The sequence below is a fragment of the Anomaloglossus baeobatrachus genome, chromosome 2 (assembly GCF_048569485.1).
Source record: "Anomaloglossus baeobatrachus isolate aAnoBae1 chromosome 2, aAnoBae1.hap1, whole genome shotgun sequence".
Classification (NCBI taxonomy): Eukaryota; Metazoa; Chordata; class Amphibia; order Anura; family Aromobatidae; genus Anomaloglossus; species Anomaloglossus baeobatrachus.
Window position 1 is genome coordinate 275,483,576 of NC_134354.1, and position 21,800 is coordinate 275,505,375.

The 21,800-nt window shown below is 44.2% G+C and overlaps 1 protein-coding gene across 2 annotated transcripts in view; it reads left to right on the forward strand.

The window, feature by feature from the left end:
- Positions 1-417: 417 nt before the first annotated feature.
- ELAPOR1 (endosome-lysosome associated apoptosis and autophagy regulator 1) overlaps positions 418-21,800 on the forward strand; it is a 231,190-nt gene continuing 209,807 nt past the window's right edge. The window contains exon 1 of one of the 2 annotated variants that reach the window (XM_075335810.1): positions 418-564. In XM_075335810.1, the coding sequence (XP_075191925.1) occupies positions 442-564 (123 nt within the window). In that variant the 5' untranslated portion in view covers positions 418-441. Of the gene's footprint in view, positions 565-2,047; positions 2,067-21,800 lie in introns of those variants that run through there. The other variant, XM_075335811.1, reaches the window with a different exon arrangement.

Genomic DNA, 21,800 nt, shown 5'->3' on the forward strand with positions numbered 1-21,800 from the left:
CTTTCGGGTCACATGCTCCGGTCACATGACAGCATGTGACCGGAGCTTGTCACGCTGCCACTGTACTGTATACACTATCCGGCAAACTGGCGAAAAGCCGGATGTGTGAAACCGGCCAAAATGTTGCTACTTTTTATAGTGCTAAAATTGTGACATAAACACCACCATGAATCAGGGCCAAAATCCCTACACAGCAAATGCTTCATCTTTTCTAGTGTTACTTTATTTTATGTGCATTTTTTAAAACGTGTGTGTGTTACATTGTATTATTTTATATTCTCACTCACATGTCAGTACTCTAGCTCCAGACTAATACTAGGGCTGAGGCAGTGGAGCAGAGGTGTGTGTTAATATTAAACCCTTCCCCTCCCCTTGATAACAGGTGCTGTACTTCTCTTTTTACTTTTCTAGTAGACAGGTGTTGGCTGCAGAGAACAAGTCATGGCTGCACCAACTCTATTCTGTCCGGCTCAGAACGGTCACCTGTACATCTTCTGTGGGCTGATGCTGATTTTCAACAACTTCATCCCAATTCAAGGACAGCAGCTCCATGCTTGTAAGGAGGTAAGGTGAATGAAAAAGCCTTTCATGAAGTGCCAAAATTGCTTTTCACTGTAGCTTAGAAAATGTTCTGCGTGGATACGTGTAAAGGGTTAATGGGAAAAGGGTGTTTGTAGATTTGTTATCCTTCTATTAAATGATATTGTTGTAGGGTTGTGTAAGTTCTTGGATGGCTGACAGCTGTTGGGACTCAGGGCTGTGCCTCGTGTGCTATGCATGAGCTGCACAAAGAGTGTAATATAAAGGAAAGTCCTCGAAGGAAAACAAATCCCACTTTTATTCAATGTCTGGAATAAAAGCTGCATGATCTTTCCGATCTGCACACTCTGTAAAATGTATATTCCTCTTACTGTGAATTGCCACCATGTTCTTATGTGGTTTTCAGCAAGTCGTTATTACTAGTGATGCATGTAAAATTAGTGTTTGAAAGGTAAGAATTAAAAATTACATTGCAAAACCATGTGCACCCTAAGGCTACGTTCCCACGATGAGTAGTCGGGGAGTTATTGGTTCTGCAGGTTTTCTGCACCTACTATTTAAATTAGGATGCTTCTGGTTTGCTTGTTTGTTTTTTGGTTTTTTTTTTTGTTTTGTTTTTTTTGTTGTGTGTGTGTGGGGGAGTTTCTTCTTTTTTTTTTTTTTTTTATTTAAATGTTTTTGATGCTGCAGTTTTAGTCTTTTTGCTATGTCATGCTTGAGATAAAGCTGCCTTGTTTTTGATACTTCCAGATATTTGGCTTTGATAGTAATGTGTGGATTACTCACAGCAAGTTGGGCTGCAGTGTGTACATCGCCCAGGCCAAAAACTAATGCTCTACCAGGATACAGCTAAACCCCCACTAGAGTGGAAGCATCACAGGTGCAGGAGAAGCAAAATCTCACACACACACACACACACACACACACACACACCCCCACCCCTCCTTGGAATGAAGGGGGGTGAATGCTAGATGATAAAACTGCACACTAGTGCATGATACACAGTGGGGTACGGCTTGGCAGCCCGCCTGATCTAATAGTATGGGCGTCACCTAATGGGCTGCGGGTTTGTGACTGTGTTATCTGCATGTGTGAACAGCGCTCTATGCAAGCCACTAGTGTGCAGTTTTATCATCTAGCATTCGCCCCCCTCCATTCTTTGGAGGTGTGTGTGTGATTTTGCTCCTCCTGCACCTGTGTTGCTTCAACTTTAGTGGGGGCTTAGCTGTATCCTGGTAGAGCATTAGTTTTTGGCCTGGGCGATGTACACACTGCAGCCCAACTTGCTGTGAGTAATACTTAATTTTTGGAGGATATTATCCTTTTTTTTGTTATTTTTATATATAATGTGTGGATTACATGTGTTTTTCATGCATTCCACATACACTAACTGCATGTTTGGGGGTTTTTTTTGACCTGCGGATTTTCGGCATCTAATGCAAGTGTATGGAATTAATATGGACATATAACGCAGTGTGCTCACACAAGAAATTTGCCATGTTGTGGATTTGAAACTCCCAATGCAGGTCAGTTTAGGCTGAGTGAAATATAAAAATAAATACTATAACTGTAAGATGATAAGATGATGAATGTGTGACACAGCAAAAACGAACAGCATCAAAACCTCACAGAAAAACTCCTCATGGCCACACTGCCAAAAACAAAAATACAATGAACAATCGACATCAACTCACCAAGGGGAAAAAAAATCACTCACTCATCTCAATAAACAGAAAAATAGAAATGTTACGCTTCTTGGAAAATGGTGTTGCAAAGCAAACATTTTTTTTTTTTTGTTGCTATTTTGGAATCGTACTGACCTGGACAATCATGTCTCCAGGTCAGTTTTACCACACAAGGAATGATGTCCTGTGAAAACGGATAGGTTTTGCCTTTACATCAGCTATTTTTAACCCTTGCTACAATCAGCTGCCGATTATGCGGGCAAAACAGCCGTTCTCTGGCAAAACCATGTTCTCCATGTGAAAAGTGAATTCCCATACATGAGATTAATATAGGAATCTGTGCAGTCTGCCATGCTCCAAATCTGCAGAGAAATTCAGAACATTGGTTTTGAAGGAAAATATCTCTATCTATTTATGTATGTATGACATCCAGCAGATTGTGCACATGGAGGCTGGTAATGTACGGAGGTGCCATATGAGCTCTCCATGCACGTGGCTCTCCATGCTGTGTCCACACAGACTTCTGCACAAGCAGCATACATGAGGTAGACATATTTAGCCTATGTAAACAGTATGGAAAAGGATGTGTAGAGTAAACAACACCATATAAAAGTCTGTTCAAATTTAGAAACTGTAAAGTTGTGTTACAAGGTAAATAAAAATTACAATTTTTCCAATACATGGGGCTCATTTCATCAAAGCTCCCACAACAGTAATAAACTATGAAAAGTCGCGAAATTTCAGCACAACTCAAGACCAGAGTTGAGCGCGGTTCTAGGTTCGTGGTTCTCCAGTTCGCGGCTCCAGTGATTTTGTGGGCTGTTCTAGATCGAACTAGAACTCGAGCTTTTTTTCAAAAGCTCGATAGTTCTAGATACGTTCGAGAACGGTTCTAGCAGCAAAAAACCCAGCTAATTCCTAGCTGGCTTTCCGCTGTAATAGTGTAAGTCACTCTGTGACTCACACTATTATGAAATTTCAGTGTATAGTGTGCGGGAACAGCGCATTCAGATCACTGCTGTATGGATAATGGCGATTGCCATTTTTTTTTTTTTTTTTTTTTTTCCTTGTCTTCCTTCCCTAAGCGCGCGCTTGTAGTGTGGAGGGCCAGCATGTCAGCCAATCCCAGACACACACACAGCTAAGTGGACTTTTAGCCAGAGAAGCAACGGCATGTGTGATAGGATGTCCATGTCACATGTCCCTGCATTATAAAAACGAGTATGTGCCCGTCCGGACGCCATTATCTCTTCTGCGTCCTTGGTGTCAGACATCACTGGCGCAGCTCCGTCCTGAGTCCTATCGCCGATACTGCTGTATGCGCTCCATACACAGCGCTGGACAGCTTAGGGATAGCACCTTCTATCAGTCCTTTTAAGGGCTCATACGGGCAGGGTCAGAGCCATAGGTAACAGGTCCTGAAAACAGAGTTTAACAGCTACACAAGATGACAGCGTCTGTGTAGCTAAGGTCAGGGATTTCCTCGCTGCATTTCCCCATTAGGAGGGATAGAAAGGCAGGCTTCCATTCCTCTACCCAGAGACCCACAACCCTGGCACTGTACCCTCCTGTCCTCTGCACACTCCAACTCATTATAACTAAGCTATTATACTAGCAAACACTGAGTGAACCTAGTGGCATCCTAAACGTGGCTATTGGACTTCTGTATAGTCCCAGTAGTGCACAGATATTTGCAGCACGTCTGCCTGCATTGCACACTCCAACTCATTATAACTAAGCCATTATACTAGCAATTTATGCTGCCAGTTTAAGGGCCGTAGTTGCATTGTCAGGGATTTTTATTCTTTATTATTCTGCTGTTAATAAAGCTAGACCACCGCTGCAATCTACACCACCTCTCAATTTTTACTACCACATTTTCAGTGCACAATCTTGTCGCAATCAACATGAGTGGCAAAATGACAGATGCTGGTGGAAAGGGGAAGAGGCGTGGTGGAAAAGGCAAAAAAGGGTTTGTCCGTGGGGAAGGTGGCAAAGCTCCATTATCATCTGCTGAAGATAGACATCTTACTTTTGCTGGTAGATGGTCTACTACTTACCGTGGACAATCCGATGTACTCCCTTTTTTACGAACACGAACAACAGGAACAAAGCTAGATGATGGCCAAAAAAGGAAAATGCTTGAATGGATCTCAAGTGGTCCAACAAGTGCCCTCTCAGCCACCTCAACTACCGCATCCAAAAAACACCAGTCCTCTGAGTTGTCATCCCAATCAAACTTGCTTTCTCCCAGCTCTGAAGTCTCCATCAGCCCTGCACAGTATGGTGGAACTGAGATGGCTGAGTCTGCAGAGCTGTTCAGTCACACTATAGCCTGGGAATCAGAGGTCTGCTCCCAAGCTACAGTGAGTACAGACCAGGAAATGGTCTGCAGTGATGCCCAGAACCTTTGTGACTCTGATTCAGGCCGTGAGGACCAAGTTTCTGAGCGTAATGTTGACCCTTTGTCACAAACTGTAACACCTGTGGTTATAGACAATGAGGAACATACTGATGACGATGAGACCCAGATACCAGATTGGGATGACAACTTAAATATTCGGTCAGGGCAAGAAGAGGCTCGGTCTGAGGGGGAGGGGAGTGCAAACACAACAATTGATGAGGAAGTTCTAGATCCCACCGACTGTCAACCCACAGTCAGGCACTCGAGGAGGTCAACAGAGGCGGTGGAGGAGGATGCAACTGACGACGAAGTTACCTTGTGCCTTCCTGGACAGTCGGAGCTCTGGTAGCACGTCTACAACTGCATCATCAGCCACCACTCTGCCTCTGAGCACTAGTCGGGGGGGCTCAGCAGGTCGCATGCCCTCTAAGCCTTGCCTAGCCTGGTCCTTTTTTGACATAGAAAAAGATCGCCCAAATTATGTGATGTGTAAAATTTGTCGTGATTCTGTTAGTAGAGGTCAAAACCTCAGCAGTTTGACAACTTCTTCCATGAATTGTCACATGAATAAATATCATAGGTCCCGGTGGGAAGCTCACCGTGCTGCAATGCGGCCTAGCGGAGCGAACCATCCACGGCCTGCCCCTTCCAGTGCATCCGCGCGCTCTTCATCTTCTAGGACTGTGGGGACAGCTGTCACACCTGGTTTTCCACGCACAACTTCCACCACTGTAACCGCAACAGGCAGTTTGCTTGGTAGGTCGTCAGTTGGTTTGGAAGGGGAAACAAGTGAGTGTGTACAGCTCTCTCAGACATCAATAGCACCAACGTTGGATGAAGCCAACATCATGTCACCGCCTGCACTTTCCTCACAAACCTGCATTTTTCCAGGGACACCCTACTCAACACCGTCTACACACAGCAGCCAGATATCTGTCCCTCAGATGTGGTCAAATAAAAGGCCATTTCCTGCGACCCATGACAAAGCTAAGAGGTTGACTCTATCCCTCTGTAAGCTCTTGGCTACCGAAATGCTGCCTTTCCGCCTAGTGGACACACAGGATTTTAGAGACGTTATGTCTGTCGCTGTGCCCCAGTACCAGATGCCTAGTCGCCACTACTTCTCTAAGAAAGGTGTGCCCGCGCTACACCAGCATGTCGCACACAACATCACCGCTTCCTTGAGAAACTCTGTGTGTGAACGGGTGCATTTCACCACCGATACTTGGACCAGTAAGCATGGACAGGGACGTTACATGTCGCTGACTGGGCACTGGGTAACTATGGTGATAGATGGTGAAGGGTCTGCTGCACAAGTCTTGCCGTCCCCACAACTTGTGTGTCAATCCTCTGTCTGTCCAAGTTCCGCCACTGCTTCTGCCTCCTCCACCTCATCTGGGTCCTCCACCTCCGCCCCAAGCCTGCCTGGTCAGGCCACCAGCGTTCTCACTGCGCAGAAGGAAGCACGCACCCCTCATTACTATGCTGGCAGCAGAGCGCAACGGCATCAGGCGGTCTTTAGCTTGACATGTCTTGGGAATAGGAGTCACACAGCTGAGGAGTTGTGGTCAGCTCTGCGGTCCGAGTTTAATAAATGGTTGTCTCCACTCAACCTGCAGCCTGGTAAGGCCGTGTGCGACAATGCTGCAAACCTGGGTGCGGCCCTTCGCCTGGGCAAGGTGACACACGTGCCTTGTATGGCTCACGTGTTGAACCTTGTTGTCGAGCAATTTTTAACACACTATCCCGGCCTAGATGGCCTTCTGACGAGGGCACGAAAACTGTCTGCTCACTTCCGCCGTTCAACCGCCGCAGCTGAGCGACTTGCATCTCTCCAGAAGTCTTTCGGCCTGCCAGTTCATCGCCTGAAATGCGATGTGGCGACACGCTGGAATTCGACTCTCCACATGTTACAGCGACTGTGGCAGCACCGCCGAGCCCTCGTGCAATACGTCATGACGTATAGCCTGGGCCAACGAGATGCAGAGGTGGGGCAGATCACCCTGATGGAGTGGTCTCAGATCAAGGACCTATGCACCCTTCTGCACAGTTTCGACATGGCGACGAATATGTTTAGCGCTGACAATGCCATTATCAGCATGACAATTCCAGTCATTTACATGCTGGAGCACACGCTAAACACTATTCGGAGTCAGGGGGTGGGACAACAGGAAGGGGAGGAACTACAGGAGGATTCATATGCGCAAGGGACAACAACATCACCAAGGTCCAGACGTTCATCATCACCAACGCAGCAGGCACGGGACCATGGGGGACAGGGATCAACAAGGGCACATAGTAGCAGGCGAAATGTTGAGGAAGGTGCAGGAGAACATGAAAAAATGGAGGACGAACTGTCCATGGACATGGAAGACTCAGCAGATGAGGGAGACCTTGGTCAAATTTCAGTTGAAAGAGGTTGGGGGGAGATGTCAGAGGAATAATGAACGGTTAGCACCTCTATGCCACAAACACAGCGTGGACTTGGTCCGCATGGCTGCGCAAGACACATGAGTGCCTTCTTGTTACACTACCTCCAATATGACCCTCGTATTGTCAAAATTAGAAGTGATGATGACTACTGGCTTGCCACACTATTAGATCCCCGGTACAAGTCCAAATTTTGTGACATAATTCCAGCCATAGAAAGGGACGCACGTATGCAGGAGTATCAGCAGAAGCTGTTACTCGATCTTAGCTCGGCTTTTCCACCAAACAACCGTGCAGGTGCAGGGAGTGATTCTCCCAGTTGTAACTTGACGAACATGGGACGGTCTCGTCATCTTCAACAGTCTACCCGTACCAGTAGGACTGTATCTGGTGCTAGTAACAGCAATTTTATGGAATCTTTTCATAATTTTTTTTTTAGACCCTCCTTTGCAAGGCCACCAGAGACAACAAGTCTGACACATAGTCAACGGCTGGAGAGGATGATACAGGAGTATCTCCAAATGAACATCGATGCCATGACTTTGCAAATGGAGCCTTGCTCATTTTGGGCTTCAAATCTAGAAAAATGGCCAGAGCTCTCCAGTTACGCCTTGGAGATTTTGTCGTGTCCAGCTGCCAGCATTGTCTCTGAACGTGTCTTCAGTGCTGCTGGGTGTGTGCTGACAGATAAGCGCACGCGTCTGTCCAGTGACAATGTGGACAGACTAACGTTCATCAAAATGAACAAGTCATGGATCCACCAGGAATTTACTACCCCTGTGTCATCCTGGGGAGAGTAAATGCTTGTGGATTTGGAATGTGCTTCATGCAAATCAAAACATCCTGTTTGCAACTAGGGCCCAAGTGCTGCCACTGAATGGGTGGGTGTGTGTGGGGCACAATTTTTGGAAAAAAAGGGAGACTCCGCTTGGAGTCACCTTGCGGTGTTTTACATGATTTTAGAAGGGCATGCCATGCCTATATCTGTGTCTCGTCCTCTTTTTCCTCATTACGCTGTTTTGTTTTCACATGAGAATTTGTCCTTGTCACTTTCCCATGTGTTTTGTGTTGTGTTGTGAGTTGTTTGTCACCTTTTGGACACCTTTTGAGGGTGTTTTTATGTGTTTGTGATTGCCTGCCATTGTTTCCTATGCAGTTCGAGTTCGGTTCGCCGAACGTTCGACGAACCGAACTCGAACGGGACCTCCGTTCGGCGAACCGACCTCGAGCCGAACCACGACCGGTTCGCTCATCTCTACTCAAGACTGTGCTAGAATTAAGCAATTTTGACATTCTCATGCTATTTTTGCCCAATTCTGGCAAAATGCGTGGAGCATTCATGATGGGCGCTGTTGTTCGCTGTACCCCAAACATTATTATCTCAGCAGGGACTGGAGTTGGATTTGTGGTGGGGCACACAGAGGTGTACACCACGTGTGTGGAGCTCCTAAAGAGGAGTGCACCTCTTAATGGGCTTCATTCAGTAGACTATAATACACACACGCTCTTCCACATGGACTGAAGATCTACCTGTGGAGGTTGGGAGGGATTTTTGTGCTTTTGCCTTTATCGTGACATACTTCCATACAGTCATATATATTTTTTTTTTTCCTGTGATGGTTTTTCTTATTTACCTCCTCGAAAAATAAACCAAATCTTTGGTTGATTTTCACTTTCTATTATATTGCACTGACACCTAAGGAAACCATAGTAACTATGATGAAAAAAATACCAATATTTGTAAAGGTGCGAGGTTTTCATCTTATTATTTTTTTTTTTTTTTTTTGTACACACTAGAATTTATCCTTATACGTTTCCCATTGGGTTTTTTTCGTTTTTTTTTCTCTTTGTTTTTCTACTTTACTGTTTATCCCCATTTGATAGGTGCTCCATGGACAATGCTACCAGGTGTGTATCTTGTCAGATGTATGCATGCCTTGAGCAGCCGTTCGAGGGTGACTATGTCTGCACTCGATGCAAGCATGTTGCGTATTTGGAAGCCAAGGTAACTGATCTAAATAAGCAGCTTGCAACACTAAGGGGCATTGCAAACCTGGAGAGGAGTTTAGAGCTCACTGAGCTTTCTCTGGCTGGGGCCAGTGATATGGAGGAGGGTGGAAGTGGGGAAGATCAGGACCCAGAGGTAGGTAGCTGGGTAACAGTTAGAAGAAGAGGTAGGGGGAAAAGTGTCAGGGAACCTAGTCCTGACCTGGCACAACCTAGTAAATATGCCTGTTTGGCTGATATTAGGAAAGAAGGGCCTGGACTAGGGTCACTACAGCAGGATGTTGCTCCTAGCAACCAGGAAAACAACTGCTGTAGGAAGGAGGGAAATAGGAGTGCAGCAAAGCCCAGACAGATGTTGGTGGTAGGGGACTCTATAATTAGGCGGACAGACAGGGTCATCTGTCTCCGAGACCGTGAATGCCGAACAGTGTGTTGTCTGCCGGGTGCTCGGGTTCGGCATATTGTGGATCGGATAGACAGATTGCTGGGTGGGGCTGGGGAAAACCCAGCGGTCATGGTGCACATTGGTACTAATGACAAAGTTAGAGGCAGGTGGAAGGTCCTTACAGGGAACTAGGAGAGAAGCTGAAGTCCAGGACCTCCAAGGTGGTGTTTTCAGAAATACTACCGGTGCCACGAGCGTCACTAGAAAGACAGCGGGAGCTTAGGGAGATAAATATGTGGCTTAGAAATTGGTGCAGGAAGGAAGGGTTCGGGTTCATGGAGAACTGGGCCGACTTCTCAGTCGGCTACAGGCTCTACGGTAGGGACGGGCTGCACCTCAATGGGGAAGGTGCAGCTGTGCTGGGGGAGAAAATGGTCAGATGGATGGAGGAGCTTTTAAACTAGGATCGGGGGGGAGGGAGGGTAGTGGAGCAAATAAGGGGATAGAGCAGATAGAGACAGGGAGACGGTAGGGGTCAATGAAGGATTAGGGGGGGATGGGACATACAAGGAATGTAGGGAGGCTAGGAGTAATAAAGGTGTTAATAGGATTAAATGTCTACTGGCAAATGCAAGAAGTTTTGCAAACAAAATGAATGAATTGGAGACTCTTATGTCAACCATGGATTATGATGTGGTGGGCATTACGGAAACCTGGCTGGATGAAAGCCATGACTGGGTGACAAACATACAGGGTTATAGTACATTTAGGAAGGACAGGAAAGGCCAAAAAGGTGGTGGGGTGTGTATATTTATTAAATGTAACCTAAAACCTGTGTTGTATGATGACATTGAGGGGAACAGCAACAGTGTAGAGTCAGTATGGGTAAATGTACATGGAGAGGGGAAAAATGGAAAAATGCTAATTGGAGTTTGCTATAAGCCTCCTAACATACCTGAACAAATAGAGGGTGAAATGCTGGAACAAATTGAAAAGGCAGCTAATAATAATAATCGGGTTCTTATTATGGGGGATTTCAACTATCCAGACATTCAGTGGGACATAGAATCTTCTGGTTGTGCTAAAAGCTGTAAGTTCTTATCTACCATTCAAGACCATTTCCTCTCTCAGATGGTAGGTGAACCGACCAGGAGAGATAATTTGCTAGATCTGGTCCTGTCAAATAGACCGGATACAATTTCAGATCTACAGGTCCGGGAGCACTTGGGCACCAGCGATCATAATATGGTAAGCTTCAACATAATATTCAATAGAACATTTCAAAGTGGGAATGCTAAAACCTGGAATTTTAGGAAAGCTGATTTCAACAAATTAAGGGAAGAGCTTAAATGTGTAGATTGGGACAAAGTCATGGTAACTGGGGATACCGAACATAAATGGGGTAAGTTTAAGGATATACTACTAGAGTCCTGTAAAAAACGTATACCCTCTGGTAATAAAATGTCCAGGAATAAAAAGAAACCACTATGGATAAATAAGACTGTACAAAGTATAATAAAACAAAAACAAAGGGCATTTAAAATCTTAAAGGCTGAGAATACAGAAATAGCATTGCAGGAGTATAAAGATATCAATAGGAAATGTAAAAAAGAAATCAAACAAGCAAAATTAGCTACTGAAACAAAAATCGCCAATGACATTAAAATAAATCCCAAAATCTTTTATAAATACATTAATGCCAAAAGGAAAACAAAGGATAGTATCGGCCCCTTAAAATATAATAACAAGTTAGTTATAGAGGACAAACAAAACACTGAGATATTAAATAGGCATTTCTCATTTGTATTCACCAAGGAACTGACTGTACCAGGGATCATTCAACAAGGGAAAAATCAAAGTCCACCACCCGATATAATTAATTTAACACAAGATGAAGTACGCCTACGTCTGAGTAAATTAAACATAGACAAATCCCCAGGGCCAGATGGCATTCATCTACGAATATTGAGGGAATTGAGCTCCGTAATTGATAGATCGCTGTATCTCATCTTTTTAGACTCTCTTGTAACAGGGTTGGTGCCTCAGGATTGGAGGATTGCTGATGTGGTACCGATATTTAAGAAAGGTAAGAGGGTAGATCCAGGCAACTACCGTCCAGTAAGCCTGACATCAGTAGTATGCAAAGTTTTTGAGGGCATTTTAAGGGATGACATGCAAAAATATATTGCAGAAAATAATATGATAACTGACAAACCGCATGGATTCATGAAAGATAAGTCGTGTCTAACCAACCTGTTGGGGTTCTATGAGGGGGTAAGTTCAAACCTGGATATTGGTAATGCAGCTGATGTGATTTATTTGGACTTTGCAAAGGCATTTGATACTGTACCACATAATAGCCTTATACTAAAGCTCCAGAAGCAAGGACTAGGGGACACAATATGCAACTGGGTAAGGAATTGGCTAAAAGATAGGAAACAAAGAGTAGTCATAAATGGTACATTCTCTAAATGGGCTATAGTCAGCAGTGGGGTGCCGCAGGGATCTGTGCTTGGACCGATTCTTTTTACTCTCTTTATTAATGACCTTGTGGATGGGATTGATAGTACAGTGTCAGTCTTTGCCGATGACACCAAATTATGTAGGATATTAAAAACTGACCTGGATAGTACAATATTACAAAAAGATCTGGATAAGATGTCAGAATGGGCAGATACTTGGCAAATGAGATTTAATGTTGATAAATGTAAAGTAATGCACCTAGGACGGAGTAATCCTATAGCTGCGTATACATTAAATGGAAGTAAACTCGGGACTACAGAACAGGAGAAGGACTTGGGTATTCTCATTACAAATAAGCTGAGCAGCAGCACTCAATGTCAAGCAGCAGCTGCTAAAGCAAACAAGATTTTAGGGTGTATAAAAAGAGAGATTAGATCCCGTGATCCCAACGTATTGTTACCCCTCTATAAATCACTTGTAAGGCCACATCTGGAATACGGGATCCAGTTTTGGGCTCCACATTTTAAAAAGGACATTCAGAAGTTAGAGTCAGTTCAAAGGCGGGCAACTAGACTATTACAAGGAATGGAAGGCCTCCCATATGATGACAGGTTGAAAAAGTTAGATATGTTTAGCTTAGAAAAAAGACGTCTCAGAGGAGATCTCATTTATATGTATAAATACATGTGTGGTCAATATAAAGGACTGGCACATGACTTATTTCTTCCAAAGACAGTACTAAGGACCAGGGGGCACTCACTGCGAGTGGAAGAAAAGCGATTCCGACACCTAAATAGGAAAGGGTTCTTTACAGTTAGAGCGGTCAGACTGTGGAATACACTACCACAAGAGGTAGTAAAGGCAGATACTATAACAGCTTTTAAAAAAAGGGCTGGATGATTTCCTCAGTACACAAAACATTGTTGGTTATAAATGACTTAGTGACTAAATGTAGAACTGGTGGAGGAAGGTTGAACTAGATGGACCTAGGTCTTTTTTAAACCTAAGTAACTAACAAATATCCAAAACCATTTGTTACACCCAAGTGAGTGCCATTCAGAGACTGCAAGTGGCTCATACTAGTCCGAGCACACCGATTTTCGATTGAGTGGTTAGCATACAGAACCCAACTAGTGGATGCGACGTCGTTCAATGCAAATGTAGTCTCCTACAGACAATATGAGCCATCACACAGCCTCCTATATACAGTATGAGCCCCTGCATAGCCCTCTATAGACAGTATGCACGCTCACATAGTCTCCTATATATCAGGACACATTGACGATAAAAAAAAAAACAAAAAAAAAAAACCTGGAGAATAAAAATAACACACATTCTCCTTGCTCCCATTCCCAAATGGTGTCCTCTTGCTTATTCAAATCTGGTGCAGTTGTTAAAATGGCCACCAATCTATCAGAGACAGTAAGCTAACTTCAGAGGCCAGCCTATAGGCCGTTGGCCATTTTAACGATTGAGCAACAGTTATTGGTGGGGCCCCCTCTACCTACAGCTCAGAAGCCCACCAAGAACCACTGGAGCATCATTCGGTGTACTGGTGAGCCAGACCAATGCTGAATGTAGTCATTAGTGTAATTTGCATGGATAATTTAAACATCCACTGATGGTCAGTGTGCATTAAATTCAAGGTTGATTGGGGGAAAAAAACCATATTGCAATTATTAACCAAGACAGCTGTATTTGGCGTTTTTTATATTTTATAAATTGATGAGATATAAGAGAGATGACATAGGGATGTAAAAACCACATACGGATGACAAATTGTCTGGTTATTCTGGAAAAACTTGTACATCTTGTAGACTGTGAGCCCTCGCGTACAAGGTCCTCTTTCCTCCTCTGAGTCTGTGCCTTGTATTGTTTATGATTATTGTACTTGTCCCTATTATGTATACCCCTTTCACATGTAAAGCGCCATAGAATAAATCGTGCTATAATAGTAATGTACCAGGCGGGGCTGTGGAGTCAGTCGTGGAGTCGGAGCTCATTTTGGTGGAGTCGGTATAAAATGCACCGACTCAGACTCCTAAAATATATAATAAATTGGGGACAGTAGTGCAATGCAGAATGTACTGAATATTTTTTCATAGGAATTTGGGAAACTTATGAAATGTCCTATAAATGGCTGTTCTATTCCTGATCTAAGGCTACATTCACACAGCGTTTTTGCTGCGTTTTTTGAGGATAAGTTTGTCGGCTGCAAAAGCAGATCAGCTTTTTAAAAAACCGCATCACCTGAAAGGTTTTTGAGCTCATAGATAATGTTGTCAATAGCAAAAGCAGATTAGAAAAACGCCACAAACTGACTGCTTATTCTTTGTGAGGATCCTCACAAAACGATGTGTCTGAATGTCCTATCTTGAAACCTATTGTCTTTGCTGGGATGTCACTGCATTTCACTGAATTATTTTGCCATCAATGTTCGATATGTTTGTGACAAGAAAGAAATTGTTACCAAGACACTGGCAGTAAAAGATACTAAAGCTCATCACACCAGCTAGTTTCTCCAGGCCTTAGTGGAAAAAGTTCTGCAAGATTAGGAACGCAAAAAAGAACAGGTTCTTGCTATTGTAACGGACAATGCTTCAAGCATGATAAGTACAATTAAACTGATGAATGAGAGTAATGAACAACATCTAGAGCTAAATTTAGGATTCAGTATGTGTGAGATGGAAGGCCACAGTGCTGTTCATGTAACTGAGGGACAAACCGCTATTACAACAGAAGAACAGCAAAATGATACTTTAGGATTAGATGATCTTGTTGAAGCTGCTTTAAAACACTTTCATATTTATTAAATGCGCTGTGTTGTGCACACGCTGCAGCTGGCAATAAGAGAGTCGGCTTTTTGCCGGTTTGGCGGATGCGGCTCACTCCAGTACAGTGTATACAGTACAGTGGCAGCGCAACAAACGCCGGTCACATGCTGTCATGTGACCCGGAAGTTGCGGCACTGCCACGGCACTGTATACTGGCGTGCGCCGCATCCGCCAAACCGGCGAAAAGCCAGATGTGTGAAACTGGGCGGACATGCTGTAAATCTGACTGGAAAAGTGAGGAAATTGGTTATTGCCGCCAGAACCCCCTAAAATTGATTCCATCTTGAAGAGACGTGCTGGGAAATGGGCAATTGTTGATCAAGCCACTCGGTGAGGCAGCACTTATTTTTGTGACTGAGCGATTGCTTGAACTAAAATAATTTCTTATTGATATGGTGAGCCCTCAAGTAACAGCGGCTACAGGACTGCCAGGCGGAAGTGGACTTGGGGCCTGACAATGCTGCTGCTGCCATATCTTCATCCTCATCAAATGAGGAGTTTAACTTTGACAAGTATTTGGATGACATGGAACAGCAAAGCGTTGCCGCAAGGAAAAAGATTTCACTCCGTCTCCTATAGCAGCAGATTGACCAGATTTCGGCAACATTTTTCACTTGCTCTCCAAGAAGGAGAAAAATTCAACCGTTCATCAAAACTGACTGTGCATGAGGCAATTCCTTTATACTCGGAAATTGTTAGAGATGTTGCCCATGTGGTTACGGCTTTGCCTCCAACCCAAGTTACTGTAGAGGGGTTGTTCTCTAGCCTTAAAATTATTAGGTCAGATTTGAGGTAATCTGCGAAGGAGGATCTGATGGAGGCTATTCTATTTCTTATAACAAATTCATAGACTGCACAAATGTTATTTACTATGTTTTTGTTGAAAATTGTTTTTTGCCACTTACATAGTGTATGACTTAGTTTATTATATAGTGTTGTATATAACACTAAGTCATACACTATGTAAGTGGCAAAAAACAGTTTTCAACAAAAACATACTAAATAATAACATTTAGTATATTGCTTATATTTAAGTGAAAAATTTATTGTAGTACAATGTGAACATCAGACATTTAATCATTTTTGTGTACAATAATCAAGATATTTAGAACATAAAATATATTTATTGTAATACAACTTTAGAACACAAAAAACTGAAATTAATAAGTAAATATGTAATACAATATGTAAATATAATATATATATATACACATATATATAAAATTATACATGCACACACAAGATATATGTAATCTACTGTATATTACATAGTGTATTACATATTTACAATATATTTCAGTTTTTTGTGTAAAAAAATAATTAAATGTCTGATGTTCACATTGTACTACAAATACATTTTTCACTTAACTATAAGCATCATATGTGGGAGTCTGAGTCGGTGCAAGGGAAATTTGAGGAGTCGGGGTCGAAGGTTTGGCTTATCGACTCCACAGCCCTGGTACCAGGTTCATTTTAACCTCTGCTCATTTTTGGCTCAGGAATCCAGGGGTCTGATTGTCAGCTGTTTCTAAATACATGTATACAGGGAGAACTGACTACTTAAGTATTAACCTGAGATGACTGGACCCATTGAAGTTTGGTTCGGCAGGTTGATCCAGACTTCAGAAGATGTTCTGTTCTGGACCCGGACTGGACCTCAACCCCAATGGAAGTCACTGATTGGACAATTCGTGTCACTTGCCCACATGCAACCAGCTATTAACAAATTTATTTTTTTTTTTTGTCGTACACACTCTCTGATCATGCTGTTGTTACCACCAATGTGAGTCATTCAAACACTGCACGTGGCTCGCACTGCGGTAAGCACAGAGTCTACCCGAGCACAGTGATGCTCACGTGAGTGGTTTACATACTTCTGCACAAGCCAGTATCTTTACTTGCAAAATGGATATTTTTTTAATCAAGTTAAAATAAATATAGAAGAATTTTTATTTATCCTTTTGGAGTCCAGCTGGATCTTTCCCATTGCTTTGTTTAATTTAGCTAATAGGTGCAGAAATCTGCATTATTTAAAAGCTCTGTAATACTTACTAAATTGATAACGTAGATGAAATCCGCTTTGTTGCTCATCTTATAATAACCATTTGGGGTTTTCTGCTAGTTAGATTTGGGTGCACAGGAGCTAGACTGTACACTGGGTGTTCTCCTCCCCGTCTGTGATTGCTCAGCCCCTCTGCTGCCTCCGGTCTGTGAATGACCTGCCTCTACTGTTTGAAATCTCAGCAGTGACCTGTCATTCACGGACCGGAAGCAGCCAGATGTTCTAGGGAATCACAGACTGGGAGGAGAAGGCCAGGTGCAGAGTGTAGCCCTTGTGCACCTATAAGATCTAATTAACAGAATACTTCAAATGGTGATTAAAGAAAAACAACAAAGCAGAGGTCTTCACCAAAGGAATCAATGTAATAAGTACTGCAGTGCCATTACAGTCATGTATTCTACATTGCAAGATTATGCTAACGGTTCTCTTTGCCCAAACTTCTGCCACAAAAAGGCTGCAGTTTGAACTGCATAGTGCGATCTAGAAGCCCAAATTCCCATAGACTATGCTTGAAAAGGAGAACACATCCATTTTGGCATTAAATGCTGTAGTTGAAAAAGCAGGTGAAAAGCAAAGTGCAGTCGCACCCTAAGGCCACTTTACACACAGAGATAAATCTGCAGCAGATCTGTGGTTGCAGTGAAATTGTGGACAATCAGTGCCAGGTTTGTGGCTGTGTACAAATGGAACAATATGTCCATGATTTCACTGCTACCACAGATCTGCCAAAGATTTATCTCTGTGTGTAAAGTGGCCTTTACTCCCAGCCGCAACCACCAACTTGGGAGCACCAATGTAACAAGGGGAAGGGTTAACCTACCGAACACGGGACACGACAATCCATTGCCCGTGTTCCCCCAAAATCACCAGACCACCCAAACCAGGAAGTTAAAGGGATCCACATCTCCCTGGACCCCCAATACAATTTACACCAACTTCGAGGACTAACCCCAACCGCCACAACGAAAGCACTTTGACCAGCTCAAATGCTTGAGCCCGCCACCCCCGCCCGGCAATGCCATGGCTCTTTCATTCTCCTCCTGCAGCCTCAAGGACCATCCCCGCCACATTCAGGTGGACCCCATAAGCCAACCAATAATCTTGGTTTACCACCTCCAAATCAAAATGGTGCACCGCCACCCCACCATTCCTCACGACAAACGTTGAAATTTCCCGGTTAACCTTAATCTAGGCTTTATTAAGCCTTTCCACTGACTGGACCCTACGCCACATCCGTCTTGGGACTACTTCTAACCAGACCGGCCGAATTCCTCGAAAAGATACCCAAAGTCGCAGCAAATCGTGCTCAATATCCAAAATTACTTCCCGGCTCGCGACAACCCTCACATCGTTCCCACCCACATGCAATACCAAAATGTCAGGGGCATGATCCAGATGCACTGCCCTATGCACTTCAGGCAGAATCTGACCCCAACGCATACCCCGAAAACCCAAGCACCTGATAATCGCTGCCCAGTGTACAAACGAATGGTAAAAACTCCACACCAAGCGAGGAACCTCCCTTGCAATAAACAACACAAAATCATACACAGCCCGAGGACCACTTCATACAAAATACACTATTCCACAACTCCCTGAGGGCGCACGTAGCCCTGATATCGCCTGGACTCCCAATGCCCAATCCTCTGAACTATCTCAGAACTCGGACTGTATATCGACGACTCAGTTGCTGCTCCAATCCGGAAAGAATGCGGAGCATAACATGCCAAATCCAAACCAATGGCCTCTACACACTTCTGAAAAATCATTCTAAACTGGTAGTTGGATTAAAAGGACCCATTCTTGTGACAAAGCAACGGCCCATCAGCCCGAAGCCCCAGCTCCAGAAAAGTCCATAAGCACTGGACCGGACACATCTTGGAACCCGTAACAACCCCTAAAACCACGCGCCTGCCCATTCAAGCCTGATCAGTTTTTGACTTCCTAATCCAAAACTCCACCCTTCTTTCAAATAAAACCATATCCTGGGCCTGACCACCCCCCACGGCCTTGTTGACTGACTGCGACAAGCTCCCTAATCCGAAGTGCGCCGAAAAAGGCAAAAAAACGCCAACGTAAACAAGACCACCTCAAAAACCGAAACACACACAGAACCCAACTGCGCCCCAATGCGCTCCAACAATGCAATTGACACCGGCCTCCTATAATCCTTCCTGGTCCGACCCTTATGAAAACCCCTCAATGCCTGCCGTACCAAAAAGTTTTTTTTTTTTTTTTTGTTTTGTTTTTTTTGTCAAATCCGGCTATTTTCTTGATTTAAAACCGAAAGCCAACCACGCCACCAACCTACCCACCTTTGCCAGAGACCAACCACAAACCGACCACTGTCCGAAGCAAAGCAACAACACGTCTACCTCATATTCCTCTGACCAAAGCAAACCAAAAGACTTAGCCCAAGCTTCCCATTACTGCTACGCCTCGCTGGTAAGCGGTCCACATAGTTTCCACCAATGACTCCTTAATCAGATGTACGACAGCCCTGATACCACACTCCAGAGTTCAGGAAGGTATTCCAATCCCACAGCCATAGCTCCCGAAGCCAATGCCCTGAAACATTCCCACTGAAAATGAAAGAGCATCAGCAATGGAATTCTTAACACCTGGCACATGAGAGGTAGTCACACAAGCATTTACTGACAGACAAGCTAACACCAACTGCCTGAGAACACCAACCACCGGGGGGGAGGATGCCGATATACAGTGCCTACAAGTAGTATTCAACCCCCTGCAGATTAAGCAGGTTTACACATTCGGAATTAACTTGGCATTGTGACATTTGGACTGTAGATCAGCCTGGAAGTGTGAAATGCACTGCAGCAAAAAAGAATGTTATTTATTTTTTTTTAAATTGTGAAAAGTTTATTCAGAGGGTCATTTATTATTCAACCCCTCAAACCACCAGAATTCTGTTTGGTTCCCCTAAAGTATTAAGAAGTATTTCAGGCACAAAGAACAATGAGCTTCACATGTTTGGATTAATTATCTCTTTTTCCAGCCTTTTCTGACTAATTAAGACCCTCCCCAAACTTGTGAACAGCCCTCATACTTGGTCAACATAGGAAAGACAAAGGAGCATTCCAAGGCCATCAGAGACAAGATCGTGGAGGGTCACAAGGCTGGCAAGTGGTACAAAACCCTTTCCAAGGAGTTGGGCCTACCTGTCTCCACTGTTGGGAGCATCATCCGGAAGTGGAAGGCTTATGGAACTACTGTTAGCCTTCCACGGCCTGGACAACCTTTGAAAGTTTCCACCCGTGCCGAGGCCAGGCTTGTCCGAAGAGTCAAGGCTAACCCAAGGACAAGGAAGGAGTTCCGGGAAGATCTCATGGCAGTGGGGACATTGGTTTCAGTCAATACCATAAGTAACGTACTGCACCGCAATGGTCTCCGTTCCAGACGAGCCCGTAAGGTACCTTTTACTTTCAAAGCGTCATGTCAAGGCTCGTCTACAGTTTGCTCATGATCACTTGGAGGACTCTGAGACAGACTGGTTCAAGGTTCTCTGGTCTGATGAGACCAAGATCGAGAACTTTGGTGCCAACCACACACGTGACGTTTGGAGACTGGATGGCACTGCATACGACCCCAAGAATACCATCTCTACAGTCAAGCATGGTGGTGGCAGCATCATGCTGTGGGGCTGTTTCTCAGCCAAGGGGCCTGGCCATCTGGTCCGCATCCATGGGAAGATGGATAGCACGGCCTGCCTGGAGATTTTGGCCAAGAACCTCTGTTCCTCCATCAAGGATCTTAAGATGGGTCGTCATTTCATCTTCCAACAAGACAACGACCCAAAGCACACAGCCAAGAAAACCAAGGCCTGGTTCAAGAGGGAAAAAATCAAGGTGTTGCAGTGGCCTAGTCAGTCTCCTGACCTTAACCCAATTGAAAACTTGTGGAAGGAGGCTCAAGATTAAAGTCCACATGAGACACCCAAAGAACTTAGATAACTTGGAGAAGATCTGCATGGAGGAGTGGGCCAAGATAACTCCAGAGACCTGTGCCGGCCTGATCAGGTCTTATAAAAGACGATTATTAGCTGTAATTGCAAACAAGGGTTATTCCACAAAATATTAAACCTAGGGGTTGAATAATAATTGACCCACACTTTTATGTTGAAAATGTATTAAAATTTAACTGAGCAACATAACTTGTTGGTTTGTAAGATTTATGCATCTGTTAATAAATCCTGCTCTTGTTTGAAGTTTGCAGGCTCTAACTTATTTGCATCTTATCAAACCTGCTAAATCTGCAGGGGGTTGAATACTACTTGTAGGCACTGTATTATTTATCGCCAACACCACCCCCATGTCACAATAAAACTGAATTCTCCTATTGCGGAACCGCTCCCGCCACAAAGTGACCTCCACCAAGATCGGAAAGATCTCCAACAGCGCCATGTTTTTTCCCTCAGGCCACCGCACTGCACACCACTCCCCTCCAAAATGGGCCCCAAAACCGTGACCCCCCTGAAACATTTGTAAACCAATCCAATTCAGAGTTGCCCACCTGGGGTTCCATCAATAAAGATCGCCCATTGTACTCACCCAGAAAAAGGTCCCCCATACTGCCAAGTCTGCCTTAACTTCTGCGGACAAGCTAACATAATGGTGCGGTGCCAACACCCTGGCCGTGGCACTAGCGAGACAACGTGAAAAAACCCGCCCTATGGACATGACACGGCACGCAAAAATTAAGCTTCTCAAGTAAGGATTGAACCTCACACAAGGTGAGTTTCTTAACCTTCAGCGCTCGAGCGACCTCGCTCCTGAAGGCCTCCACCTTGTCCATTGGTAGCCGAATCTCCCACCCCTCAGAGTCAATAACAATACCTAGAAAAGAAATACACATCGCCAGGCCCTCCATCTTACCTGGCGCTAGTGGAACGCCAAAATGCCATCCACTCTATAGCCAAAAGAATATTCTGTCAGATCGACAAATTCCCCAGACCGACAAAAAAAAAAAAATC